At 37.6% G+C, this 15,260-nt stretch overlaps 1 protein-coding gene across 1 annotated transcript in view; it reads right to left on the reverse strand.

Annotated features, from left to right (window-relative positions):
• The window catches only part of LOC128691924 (cytoplasmic dynein 2 intermediate chain 1-like), a 73,486-nt gene that overhangs the window by 17,445 nt on the left and 40,781 nt on the right, over window positions 1-15,260 (reverse strand). Inside the window, exons 9-16 of the mRNA XM_053780907.2 lie at window positions 14,681-14,821; window positions 12,752-12,991; window positions 9,874-10,095; window positions 6,956-7,223; window positions 5,659-5,756; window positions 3,378-3,595; window positions 1,118-1,272; window positions 210-423 (exon numbers count right to left, since the gene is read on the reverse strand). Coding sequence (XP_053636882.2) covers window positions 210-423; window positions 1,118-1,272; window positions 3,378-3,595; window positions 5,659-5,756; window positions 6,956-7,223; window positions 9,874-10,095; window positions 12,752-12,991; window positions 14,681-14,821 — 1,556 coding nt within the window. The remainder of the gene's footprint in view (window positions 1-209; window positions 424-1,117; window positions 1,273-3,377; window positions 3,596-5,658; window positions 5,757-6,955; window positions 7,224-9,873; window positions 10,096-12,751; window positions 12,992-14,680; window positions 14,822-15,260) is intronic.

A 15,260-nucleotide genomic window follows, 5' to 3' on the forward strand; every position in this document is an offset into this window, starting at 1 on the left:
AGTGACCCAAAAAAGAAGAAACAAGTTTTTCTTTTTACATTTAGTAATTTATAAGAAGGGGTTACTAGCTCCTTGCTCCTGGCATTTTAGTTACCTCTTATGACACACATGGGTTATGGAGGGAGGATTCTTCTCAACTTCCCCATGGAGACAAATCAAATACTACATAATATATAAATTCCAAGAAACTGAGTGGCTGATCAATTAACCTTGAAAGTGAATCCAAAACATAGAAGACACATGGACGAGCTGGTGACCACTGCAGATCAACAATTGGTGATGAATCTGGTGCAGATTGCCATGAGGTGAGTGGTCGGTCTGTGCTTGTGCTGTGAAGACGTACAACGCCATCACCACTGCCTACTAGTATGTATCGAATATCATGAGGACAGACTGCCAGACACAAAGCCTCACATCCAGGTTCTGAAACAGAATGCTAATTTTGAATGAATGCAAATACTCTAATGTAAAAAGCTTAGTTAATGATATCACCTTTACCCATTTAGCCATTTATTTAACAATAGTAGGTTAATAGCATATATTTCTTACAAAGAAAATTCCATAGTTATGCACAGCATTTTGGGCAGTCTTAAGATAGGAGTAATACAAACAATATGAAAGGCTTTTGTAACCTGACATGCTGTTGAAGTATAAGTAAGATAACATCAATCAGGGAAATTGGCTAGCCAGACTTTATTTAGTTCTGGAGGTGGAAAGTAGTGCCTGCACTCTGAAGGAGGGGTGTGAATATTGTAGTCGGAGGGTAATCAGAAGTGTGATGTCAGTACACTGCTGGAAGGATAGCAACTGAATGAATGATGGGAATGAATTTTCTTCTTTGGGTCACCCTCCTTGATGGGAAAGGATGGGGAAAGAAAGCTTCTGAGGAATGAAAACATCCAAAGTCCAATAAATCTTCATCCATTGTAAAATAAAGGTTTTACTGCATAAACATAAAAATACAATGTCAATATACAGAAAGAACACTATACCTGCAACGAAAAAATCTCCATAAAAGTCATAGCAATCAACAAGATCCAAAAGCTTATGTTACATTAAATTAATTATATATCCATTTTATAATAATCTAAATTACCAATAACACCTTGATACTGACCAATTTCTGGTACATATGACTTGGGATTCAACCTGGAGTTGTGGCGCGAGCAGCGAGCAACGGCTCCACTCCCGGTGGCAACAATAAGTTGACTAGAATCATTTGGATCTATCTTCAAGCTGTGACAGTTGATGCCTGCAGTTAGTGCTGCTTCACTGAAAAATACAACAATTTTGAAGCCCCCAAGTCATCATTCCTGCTCTGGCAGTTGTTATTCTCAACACTAGTGCATATGAGTCTTCATAAGGACAGGCTCCCCTCAATACCATACACTTTATTACAGAGACTTATACTATTGTTCAATGCACACACACATCATATTTACTTTTTTAACACGCTGGCCGTATCCAGTCAAGGTAGGGTGACCTAAACAGAAGAAACAATTTTACCATGCTCACTCCATCATTGTCTTGTAAGAGGCATGCCAATACTACAGTTCAAAACTACACATATCCCCACCCGTCCTTCAGACATCAGGCATCATATTATGAAACAGAATTATTTTATGAAACATTTTTGGACTTACCCTTCAAAATTTTCCAACACATCAGTAATTTTCATAAATTTCACAATGCTAGTTCTGAAAACGATCACTTAAATCAAATATTCTTCTTTCTCCATTTTAATAAATAATGTCTTTACCTCCAGAAGAAAATAAAATTTTTTATTAATTTTCATTGTTTGTGCAGTCTTCTCCATATTACATATTAAATAATGCACATTTTAATTACATTTATGTGTATCCTTTACTTGGGAAATCAAGTGAAGACTCTTACACTTTCACACTGCTGCATTTTATAACTGCATGTAAATCTGATTTGTCGGTTAAGGACTACATCAGCCATCGAATATTCACAAAACACCTAATATTACACATGATCCATAACTTCATTATATTAAAAACAAGCAATAAACTTGTATGGATTACACTGTTTAGCACATGATGCACAATTATTATAAACACTATAATATAATTCATCTCATCCTAATTAATTAAGCTAAAGAGATGAAAATTAAACATTTTTTAGTAAAAGTTATATGTAATGTTTATTTCTTTCCTGAGCAGTATTTCAAATTTACTACTGTATGTTTACAGGAACCTGGTACATGTATACCAACAATGTAAACAAGACACGAACATTTTATTAGGAAGCTCTTCACTCCAATATAAGGCATGAGATATTATAAGTGATGTATAGAAAAAAAAGAAATCAGATGAGGGAGGCATCAGGTCATTAGGACTAAGAGAGAAGTTATAACCGAGTTCTTTCTGAAGGCCTGTAGGATCTCCAGTCTTGCTTTTCTCAAGGAAGGGTGCTTGTATATCCAATGTGTGTTTATGTCTCCCATTCCCATCCCATTTTATTGTGAAGGTCACCCTATTTAATTTCTTGGGTGGTGGTAGTTGAGAGGCAACCAAAACTGCCAGTTGTACAAGATGTGACTAATGTTCTTATCAGATACACTGACCTTTCTGACAAAAGTGAACTGAAGGCCTATTAGTCACAATTATGAATTCTTAGACTATGTATTGTCATTGAACATCTCAATCATCTAAGTCTTCTTAGCCATCCATGTCTTCTCAGCTATCCATGTCTTCTCAGCCATCAATGTCTTCTCAGCCAACTACACTTCTACTAGTGGAGATTTACAGCTCTTTTTAACCCAGATTAAATGTTATTCTGAGTCACCACTATTGATCACACCAGTTTACACCTTATCTCACCTCTTTACTGTGGAAAGTAAAATTACTGTAAATTGCTATAAAATTACTGTATTCTTCTGTACATGTAGCAGCAACACTTTCAACCTCATTTTTATTTACAATACTATGCAGGTACTGTATTTATAATACAGCACTGTACCTGAATAGTACTGTACTGTTTTACAGGTTACAATACCTATATTCTCAGTGTTTGGTAGTCTTCTGAATCAATGGGTCTAGTCTGCTGATTCCAAACGTTGTCCACTTATGTTACGTTCTTGAAAAATAAATTTCATAATTTGGAATCTACAGACAATCAGCAATAACATTCACCCCCTTGCCCACTATTAGTCCATTAATTCAAGGGTTCACTGTGTGTGTACATATACCAAGTCTATCATGCCATATTGGACTGACCAAGCTCCCAAAAGCAAAACTTTTCCAAGTAAAATGTTTTTGTAATGCATTACTATTGTACATAGCCACAGCATTTAATATAGTATAGTATATGAATGCTATTGTTGCAAACAACAGCATTCATATATGTTTTCTTACCCATACAGAGTAGAGCCAACATTGATGGTAGCTGTGCGGTTGAGAGCAACTCTTGCCCAGGGTGCAGCCCCCAGGTGTGGGGACACTCCAGCCTTACTCTCTTCACTGCCATAGTTTCCATGTTTCTTGCCAAGGCCAAGATCAGCAACAGTAGTGGTAAGAGGCACACGCACTACCACCCACCACGTAACCTTCCCATCACCTGTCAGTGTCACCACCTGCCAAAAGTAAAAGAATTTATCATTATATTAACATAATAGGTATCTCTCTTATGATATTAATGTGTTCCTTAAAATTGTTTGCTGGCTGATTTTTCAAAACTTGGAACCTATTATTCCTGTAGAAACTCTGTGTTTTAATCAGAGATAACTTTCTGGGCACCACATTCTGTTGATGAATAGTATACATGTGCAACATTTGGGTGTCTTTATTGCCTAAATGTTTCACTTGCACAGCAGGCTTCTTCAGTCAAGCAGAGGCCTGCTGCAGAGGCACAACATTTTGGCATTAAAGATACCCAAGTACTGTATGTGTTTCATTCATCAACAGTATTTAATACAAATTGTATTGAACATTGTTAAACTATGTATATATTGTTTAACTAGTGTATACACTGTTTAAGTAATTTTTTTTTTATTTTTTTTTATTATCACACCGGCCGATTCCCACCAAGGCAGGGTGGCCCGAAAAAGAAAAACTTTCACCATCATTCACTCCATCACTGTCTTACCAGAAGGGTGCTTTACACTACAGTTTTTAAACTGCAACATTAACACCCCTCCTTCAGAGTGCAGGCACTGTACTTCCCATCTCCAGGACTCAAGTCCGGCCTGCCGGTTTCCCTGAATCCCTTCATAAATGTTACTTTGCTCACACTCCAACAGCACGTCAAGTATTAAAAACCATTCGTCTCCATTCACTCCTATCAAACACGCTCACGCATGCCTGCTGGAAGTCCAAGCCCCTCGCACACAAAACCTCCTTTACCCCCTCCCTCCAACCCTTCCTAGGCCGACCCCTACCCCGCCTTCCTTCCACTACAGACTGATACACTCTTGAAGTCATTCTGTTTCGCTCCATTCTCTCTACATGTCCGAACCACCTCAACAACCCTTCCTCAGCCCTCTGGACAACAGTTTTGGTAATCCCGCACCTCCTCCTAACTTCCAAACTACGAATTCTCTGCATTATATTCACACCACACATTGCCCTCAGACATGACATCTCCACTGCCTCCAGCCTTCTCCTCGCTGCAACATTCATCACCCACGCTTCACACCCATATAAGAGCGTTGGTAAAACTATACTCTCATACATTCCCCTCTTTGCCTCCAAGGACAAAGTTCTTTGTCTCCACAGACTCCTAAGTGCACCACTCACTCTTTTTCCCTCATCAATTCTATGATTCACCTCATCTTTCATAGACCCATCCGCTGACACGTCCACTCCCAAATATCTGAATACGTTCACCTCCTCCATACTCTCTCCCTCCAATCTGATATTCAATCTTTCATCACCTAATCTTTTTGTTATCCTCATAACCTTACTCTTTCCTGTATTCACCTTTAATTTTCTTCTTTTGCACACCCTACCAAATTCATCCACCAATCTCTGCAACTTCTCTTCAGAATCTCCCAAGAGCACAGTGTCATCAGCAAAGAGCAGCTGTGACAACTCCCACTTTGTGTGTGATTCTTTATCTTTTAACTCCACGCCTCTTGCCAAGACCCTCGCATTTACTTCTCTTACAACCCCATCTATAAATATATTAAACAACCACGGTGACATCACACATCCTTGTCTAAGGCCTACTTTTACTGGGAAATAATTTCCCTCTTTCCTACATACTCTAACTTGAGCCTCACTATCCTCGTAAAAACTCTTCACTGCTTTCAGTAACCTACCTCCTACACCATACACCTGCAACATCTGCCACATTGCCCCCCTATCCACCCTGTCATACGCCTTTTCCAAATCCATATCCATATCAGAATATGTGATAAAAACAATACAAGTATACTTTTCCCAAGCCAGCATTAGCATTTGCCCGTATCATCAACTATATTAAAAGTGAAAAGTGTTCTCTAACCATAAAATGGATACATATGATGCCACTGGAATGGCAGTAAAGAAGCTATCAAGTAGTGGTTTTTAGGGAGAAAATTTAAAGAACTATATACATACATGCATTCTTATATCCTTATCACCAATACTCTTAATATACACACAAAAACAAAGTAAATAAAGGAAAAATAACAAACTCAAGAATTACAATACAAACCTGAAATGATCCTTGAGTAGCCCCTTCAAGATCCTGTTGGGTTGTGACAGTCTGAATAGCAACAATCTTACTTCCTTCACCATTACCATCATTACATGCTGCAAGAAAACCACCAATACTTTCAAGTCTGAATATATCTTTTTTTTTTTTTATCTCATTGATCATTTCCCACCATGGTATGGAGACCCCTCCCCACCCCAAAAAAAATGCCATCATTCCTACACGTCTTTTTTATATTTTATATAATGTATGAGAGTACAGTGGTACCAACACTCTTATATGGGTGCGAAGCATGGGTTGTGAATGTTGCAGCAAGGAGGAGGCTGGAGGCAGTTGAGATGTTGTGTCTAAGGACAATGTGTATTGTAAATGTTATACAGAGAATTTGTAGTGTGGAAATTAGGATGTGTGGAGTTACTAAAAGTATTATTCAGAGGGCTGAAGAGTTGCTGAGGTGGTTTGGTCATTTTAGAGAATAGAGCAAAATATAATGACTTAGAGGGTGTATAAATCTGTAATGGAGGGAAGGAGGGGTATGGGTCATCTTAGGAAAGGATGGAAGGAGGGAGTAAAAGAGGTTTTGTATGGAAGAGACTTGGACATGCAGCAGGCATGTGTGAACATGTTAGATAGGAGACAAATGGTTTTTGAGTAAATAACAAAAAGGCACAATACCGTGACTGGAACGATACACAAATAACCCGCACATAAAAGAGAGAAGCTTACGACGACGTTTCGGTCCGACTTGGACCATTGACAAAGTCAATGGTCCAAGTGCGGGTTATTTGTGTATGGTTTTTGAGACCTGACGAGCCATTGGAGTGTGAGCAGGGTAATATTTTGTGAAGGGATTCAGGGAAACCGGTTAGCCGACTGGAGGTGGGAAGTACAATGCCTGCACTTTACAGGAGGGGTTTGAAATATTGGATGCTTGGAGTGATGTCTCAACTGTCATATCTGCAAGCTTCTGCAAAGACAGTGATAATGTGTGAATGATGGGGAAAGTGTTGAATGATAATGAAAGTGCTTCTTTCTTTCTTAGGTCATCCTGCCTCAGTGGGAGATGGCTGACGTGCTGAATATCTCAACCACATACTGAAGTTATAACTTTAAATATGACTGAATTACAGTAATACATATATATGAACTAAACTAATAATATCTACATTTGAACAAAATGAGGATTACAAATGAGCTTTTGCAGTTCTAGATATTTGTAAAGAGGTTTGGAATCAACCTCTATGATAAAACCATATAATGGCAGCAGAAAACAAAACATTAAACTATTTCTGCTTACCAGTGACATAAGAAGGCACTCGAACTCTCCAATCTACATCATTAATTTTAATTTTAAGTGTGTGCAACTGAAGTGGCTCCCGCAGATCCCACGCTGCCAAGGAACCATCTTCAAGCCCTGACAAGACAAGGGATGGACGAGATGGACTGAATGTGGCAGCAGTAGGAGAGGCACGACAACACAGGATGTGCTGGGGCCGTGATGGTTCTTGCACAGACCATACACACACAAGCCCACTTTCATTCAATTCTCCATCACCATCTTCTGCCTATCAAGGTCAATATTGTTAGAAGAAAACTTTTAAGAAAACATTAAACCATTTGAATTGCAATAATAAAAATTCTGTTTTCAAGTACCCATACACTTCAAATATTAACCCTCTCACTGTATGTCCTGTAATATTACGGCTTGCAAGCCAGTGTCAGTCCTGTAATAGTATACCAAAATTCTAGCCGCTTCAAACCTTGCAAGAGAAAGCTGGTAGGCCTACATATGAGAGAATGGGTCTGAGTGGTCAGTGTGCACAGTATAAAAAAAAAAAACTGTTGCAGCATGTAGTGCATAATGAGAAAAAAAAACTCCATGTTTTTCGTTTAAAATAGCAACTTTGCGGTGCATTTTTGTATGGCATTTGTGGGTGTATTCTTGTTTTCTTGATCTCATTTGATAGAATGGAAGATGTATTACAGAACTAGAGATAATTTTGGAATGGTTTACGGACTAAAGTACCTCGAAACTGGGCTCAAAGTAGCGGAAATGTTCAATTTTTGCCAATGTTCAAGAGCAAACAAATCATGTCACACGTCCAATACACGTCAACTGGTGGGTCTAATATGCTTTCACAAATGCACTGATATTATTTATACCATTTTGACAATAATGCAGTAGTTTGCATAACAATGAATAAAAATTCAAAATGGGAAGCAAGTGTAATATAAGAAGGACCTGGAGACATGACTAATGAAGAGAGAAAATATTATTTTAGTGCTAGCAATGTTTGTATTGCTAATTCTAGACCCTAGTTTTAAATTGGCCTTCCTTGAATTGTGTATGGAATTGGCCAAATTACCAATTTCTGATCACATTATTGGGTAGTTGAAATCAGTAAATGAGTGGTTTCTTGTGCTCAGTCGATAGAACAAAAGGAGTTCTAATAAAACAGCCATGAGTTTGATTGAATGGAACATTGAAATTGGTAAAAATAGAACTCAAAGTGGGCAAAATTGCCAATGCACAAATATCACAGAGATGGCTAACTTCATGAGAGCAAATTCCGTAAGTTCTCCATCAAATTTTATACTTTTGTTGTCATTACCATCAGGAAAAGATTCTCTATCATTTCATAAGAAATTTTTTTTTTTTTAATTCTTCGACACTGAGAGCAAGTTTGTAAGCAGGGGTCTCAACAGTAAAAGGGTTAATGAAAGATCAAGAAATACTTTGGTTTTTATACTGTATATATCCTTACTGAATATTATCTTCTTATTTTAAATCCAATACATCTTATTTTTCAAGGTTACTGAATTAGTCACTTCACTTCTAAGGAATGAGATTCTTGACAAAAGGAATATTTCATGTTTTCGAATATAATACAACAATGCTTAAAACCAAATTAATTTAACACCCAAACCTATGAGTCTGTGACAATGAAATTCTTTAACAATAATTCCTAAAGTAAAAATAAAAACCTCCAAAAAATGATCTTTCTCTTATCCTGGCTAGTCTATTCTGTGTACACTGAAGAAAGTAACTATCAAACTTTTTTTATATAATCAAGCTATCCCCAGAATACCCAAAATATTAGTTAGGCATAAACACTTAATTTTCTCCTAAAAAAAAGAAAAATTGACAACAAATTCCAACTACACAATAGAGTAAAAAACTAATGCAAAAGACCTGGGAGTGATAATGTCAGAGCATCTCTCCTTCAAAGACCACAACATTGTATCAATCACATCTGCTAGAAAAATGACAGGATCAAAAATGAGAACCTTCAAAACTAGGGATGCCAAGCTCATGATGACACACTTCAGGTCACTTGTTCTATATAGGCTGGAATATTGCTGCACACTAACAGCACCTTTCAAGGCAGGTGAAATTGCTGACCTAGACAATGTATAGAGAACCTTCACAGCACACATAACTGCAATAAAACACTTCAATTACTGGGAATGCTTAAAGTTCCTCAACCTGTACTCCCTAGAATGTGGGCAGGAGAGATACATGATTATATACACTTGGAAAATCCTTGGGGAATTAGTACTAAACTTGCCCAAGAAAATCACTCCCTATGAAAGCAAAAGACTCAGCAGAAAATGCACCATCCCCCCAATAAAAAGCAGGGGTGCCACTAGCATGATGAGAGACAACACAATAAATGTCAGGAGCCCAAGACTGTTCAACTGCCTCCCAGCGTACATAAGGGGGATTACCAATGAACCCCTGGGTGTCTTCAAGAAGGCACTGGATTGGCACCTAAAGTCATTACCTGACCAGCCAAGCTGTGATTCATATGTCGGGTTGCATGCTGCCAACAGTAACAGCCTGGTTGATCAGGCCCTAATCTACCATGAGGCCTGGTCACAGGGGCGTTGACCCCCGAAACCCTCTCCAGGTATACATCTAAATAACTTTATATAGGATACACAACTACAGACCTAGAACCTTCGTATAAATTTATATTATTGCCCATAAAATAATTTGTGAAAGCATTTCTTCTCTTTCTGGTTATCCTGCCTCAGTGGAAGACAATCTGTGTGTAAATCATTTGTAGATTTCCTGAAGAAAGCTTATCTTAACGTTTACTCATAGAATTCTGTACACATGTAACCAACATCTCCATTTACGATAGAATTACAACAAAAATTGTTCATAAATAACGTTTAATGGAGGTGACATGCACTGTGATATAATCTCACCATAGAATTATAACCATGAGCAGAGAGCAGCATTGTTGATTCTGTGGCACAAAACTGGACGAAAGGTACCGGCCGCTTATCCAGGAGAGACTTGACGTTGGTGCCTAATGGTACTGGAGGGTGTGAAAAGCCCAAGCCCTCTGATGGTGATGTCTGTGAGCTGCTGCTGTCTAATTCTACCAAATCCCACACCAACTCTTCTTCCAAGATTGCTAGCATTACCTGTAATAAGATGTATCAATAAAAATTTAGAGCCCTATTTATTAATCTCACTTCATTCAAATCAACATGACAGAAAAAAGTTCATCTTTGCTCATCAGGAAGCCATTAGTCAAAAGTGATAATTTAAAGGAAACTGGGAAAAACAAAGAGCCTCATTTTTTAAAAATGGAAAATACGGCACAGCTGGTTGTCTTCTTTTTTTCTTGTACACAAAATCAATCTCTAGTAAATACATGATCAATTTAATTTAAAGCAAAAGAAAATTATCTGTTTCAGGCAACATTTCTGTTTCTGCCATACTGGGTTTGTTGTAGTATCTTCTACAAGCCACAATAAATTTAGGACATTCCACAAGGAAGTGTGTGAGAGAAATTTACGCCTCGCATCTGTAGTATACGACGCCATTTGCGTCATGAGATAAAAATGAATAATGCTGGTGGGGCCAATTATTAGTTTATAGAGGTGTCTCCCCTCTTCAGTTCTTATTACAGGATAAGGTTCAACTCTTAGTTCCTGGTTTCATTTGTCAGGCATTACCGCTCCAGACGGCAATAAGAAGCCAGCATCCTTACCATCCTTTAAGTGTCATTATTATTCCAGTGATGTCTGTGTATACAACATCAGAATGTGCCCATCTGCACTAGTTAATACAATATGCTAGTTAATACACTGGGAACATTTTTAATAAAATGAATAAGATATAAAGTGAAAATGAAAACAATCCATGCTGTGTAAGACACGAGTAGACGAGAACAGCTACTATTTAGACCTTTCTTTCTAAATCAAGTTCACTTTTTTTTTTTTTATTTTACCACATCAATCATTTTTCCAACAAGGCTTGGTGAACGAAACAAAGAAACACATGCACCATCACTCGTTCCCTAGCTGCATTTCCAGAAGAGCACAATTTCTTTTTTTCAACAAGTGGCCATCTCCCACCTAGGCAGGGTAACCCATAAAGAAAGAAAATCCCCAAAATGAAAATACTTTCATCATCATTCAACACTTTCACCTCACTCATACATAATCACTGTTTTTGCAGAGGCACCCAGATACAAGTTTAGAAGCATATATAAAAATATATTACACATCCCTCCAAACTGCCAATATCCCAAACCCCTCCTTTAAAGTGCAGGCATTGTACTTCCCATTTCCAGGACTCAAGTCCGGCTATATAAAAATAACCGGTCTCCTTGAATCCCTTGACTAAATATTACCCTGTTCACACTCCAACAGCTCGTCAGGTCCCAAAAACCATTCGTCTCCATTCATTCCTATCTAACACGTTCATGTACACTTGCTGGAAGTCCAAACCCCTCACCCACAAAACCTCCTTTACCCCCTCCTTCCAACCTTTTTGAGGATGACCCCTGCCCTGCCTTCCTTCCCCTACAGATTTAAATGCCCTCTATGTCATTCTACTTTGATCCATTCTCTCTAAATGACCAAACCACCTCAACAACCCCTCTTCAGCCCTCTGACTAATACTTTTATTAAGTCCACACCTCCTCCTAATTTCCACACTTCGAATTCTCTGCGTAATATTTACACCGCACACTGCCCTTAGACAGGACATCTCCACTGACTCCAACCGCCTCCTCACCGTAGCATTTACAACCCAAGCTTCACGCCCATATAAAAGTGTTGGTACTACTATACTTTCATACATTTCCTTCTTTGCCTCCATTGATAATGTTTTTTGTCTCCACATATACCTCAATGCATCACTCACCTTTTCCCCTCATCAATTCTATGGTTAACCTCATCCTTCATAAATCCATTCGCTGACACATCAACTCCCAAATATCTGAAAACATTCACTTCTTCCATACTCCTCCTCTCTAATGTGATATCCAATTTTTCTTTATCTAAATCATTTGATACCCTCATCACCTTACTCTTATCTATGTTCACTTTCAACTTTCTACCTTTACACACCCTTCCAAACTCGTCCACTAACCTTTGCAACTTTTCTTTAGAATCTCCCATAAGCACAGTATCATCAGCAAAAAGTAACTGTGTCAATTCCCATTTTGTATTTGATTCCCCATAATTTAATCCCACCCCTATCCCTAACACCCTAGCATTTACTTCTTTTATAACCCCATCTATAAATATATTAAATGACCATGGTGACATTACACATCCCTGTCTAAGACTTACTTTTACTGGGAAGTAGTCTCCCTCTCTACTACACACCCTAACCTGAGCCTCACTATCCTCATAAAAACTCTTTACAGCATTTAATGACTTACTGCCTATTCCATATTGCTCTCCTATCCACTCTATCATATGCCTTTTCTAAATCCATTAATGCAATGAAAACTTCCCTACCTTTATCTAAATACTGTTCACATATATGCTTCAATGTAAACACTTGATCTACACATCTCCTACCCACTCTGAAACCTCCTTGCTCATCCGCAATCCTACTGTCTGTCTTACCTCTGTATACCGTACAGTAGTCCTGGTATACTCAGTAAACTTCTTCCCCTATAATTTTTACAATCTCTCATGTCACCCTTCTCTTTATATAAAGGAACTATACATAATATCACAATTTAAATGACCCTTACATTGCACACAAAATGAACATGGTGGCTTTTGACACTAGTATACATGTAACGCTGAAAACTTTATTACACCGTACACCTACCTGTGATGATGAGGTTAGGAAAGAAGTAAGTTTTACAGTGTTGTTGCTCTTGCTTGGCAGACCAGAGTATTCAAGTGGATCCATGTCACCACCCACTCCCATGTAATCTTCTGGTCCAGGTAACTGGCCACCTTCTCCAATGCTAATATTTACGGGCTTCTGTGTCCACTTATTGCGTGATATTATGTCTTCCGTCTGAACTTCTTCACATAATGCATCATCATTTGTTTGTACAGTTACCTGAAAAATATACTACAATGTAAATCACAATCATAGATGAATCTCATTAACAATGACTGAATAAAAATTTTAATTTCAAATACACTACAATATAAACCACAGTAACAGATATATAACATGGCTAGTAATTCTTTAATTTCCAATAGGAAAAAGTTAATTGACAGTTAAAGGGGTTCACTCACCAATAACATCTTTAAAATATTTGATGCTATTTTATTTGAAAAACACTGTTAAATATATAAGCAAAAAATTTCACTATACATTATTATTTTTTGATTAACACATCGGCCGTTTCCCACCAAGGTAGGGTGGCCCGAAAAAGAAAAACTTTCACCATCATTCACTCCATCACTGTCTTGCCAGAGGTGCACTTATACTACAGTTTTAAAACTGCAACATTAACACCCCTCCTTCAGAGTGCAGGCACTGTACCTCCCATCTCCAGGACTCAAGTCCAGCCTACTGGTATCCTTTCATCCTTTCATAAATATTACCCTGCTCACACTCCAACAATACGTCAAGTCCTAAAAACCATTTGTCTCCATTTGCTCCTATCTAACACACGCATGCTTGCTGGAAGTCCAAGCCCCTCGCACACAAAACCTCCTTTACCCCCTCCCTCCAACCTTTCCTAGGCCGACCTCTACCCCATCTTCTCTCCACTACAGATCTATACACTCTCGAAGTCATGCTATTTTTTTCCATCACTATACATGAATGAAAATTTATAAAAGCTATTCATTCTTTGCAAGGTGAGAACATGGGCTGATATTTATCCTGGTTACTCTTATAAAAACAATAACTATTTTCCAAATACATAATTATGTTAGGTGTTTTTAGGACTGGTCATAATATGGAATAAACAATGCAAAGTAATAATCATGCAAAGTCCTAAATCCATGAGGGTCATTCAGTGCTGCACAGTAGGAAAAAAAGTAGTTTACAGAGCTCACGTAGAAAGAAAACATAATCAACATAAGAAGATTTAATAATTGATAGCAGTTAGTACAGTTTAAACTCAGATCAATTGTCTAGGAATAAAAAAAACATGCTTGCATGGATGAGATTGCTTTGCTACTAGAATCTTTTCAGAAGACAAAAAAAATATATTAACTTTTTTGAATCCTGTAAGCAGAGATGACAGTCACTGAGATATTGTTATATTTACATACAACAAACCTGGGAACATCTTCAAAACTCTCAACTGACTTCTTTGGCACAAAAATGAGAGGAACATTTATTTTGCATACAATACTTTACTGGAGTGAGAAGCCTAATTAAAGTAATAAGGGGATACAATATGAATACCCAGATGTCATTAAACATTTGGCAAAATTAACTTAACGTTTTTTTGCACCACTGTCTTTCAAATTTCCAGAGGAAACTTAAAAATTGTCATTATATTCACAGTCAGGCACAAAACCTGTAAGGACTACATGGTACCTAGGAAAATGGGAGGTAATAAGATTTAATCCAAGGAAAGATAGGGCAGTTAAAATTCCTTGGATCAAGGACCATTACCAGGATTAAGGCACCACCCCTGAGGGTATGATACTTGACAAATTTACTCAGATGTCTGATCTACCACAAGTTATCAAAATATAACTTTTACAGTACTGGGCTAATTAAAAATTATTTTTGGAAGCGGCAAAAATTACTTTAACTCTTCAGTTAGTGGCATTCACATACCTGATGTCTGTTAGAGTGACCAAAGCTAGAAATATAAGCCTCATAGGATATTGGAGACAGAGTGAGAAAGTCCGCATTAACAGTGTCCAATTCTATCATGTTCAGTAAAATGCGTCCTCGACTCATTACTTTCGATGAAACCTGGAATGAATAAATTTGTTTCAGATTATAGCAGTACTGACAATCATTAAGACAGATGATGACCACAGATTTAAAACTCATAAATAACTCTCTCAATGGGCAGACAATTAACAGACTGCAGCAATGTGATTAAAAATTTCTAAATACTACAGTACTGTACATGGCAATATGATGTTGGGCAACGCTGTTACAACTCTGGGTACTGACACCATTTAATTCATAGCTTTTAACATACAGTTTTGAGCAATAGAAGAGCATCTATACTCTATAGGGTAGAAATTGTGGCTTATTAGTTTGTAATACAGTATAGCTGATAAAGTTTGATGTATGTACAGTTACAATTGCATTATTTCAGTGAATTTTTTCTGAGCACAAACCCAGAAATATGGATATTTGCCACTCAAGATTAAACTCTTTTATTCATCCACTAATGATCATT

The sequence above is a fragment of the Cherax quadricarinatus genome, chromosome 4 (genome assembly GCF_038502225.1).
Source record: "Cherax quadricarinatus isolate ZL_2023a chromosome 4, ASM3850222v1, whole genome shotgun sequence".
Taxonomy (NCBI): domain Eukaryota; kingdom Metazoa; phylum Arthropoda; class Malacostraca; order Decapoda; family Parastacidae; genus Cherax; species Cherax quadricarinatus.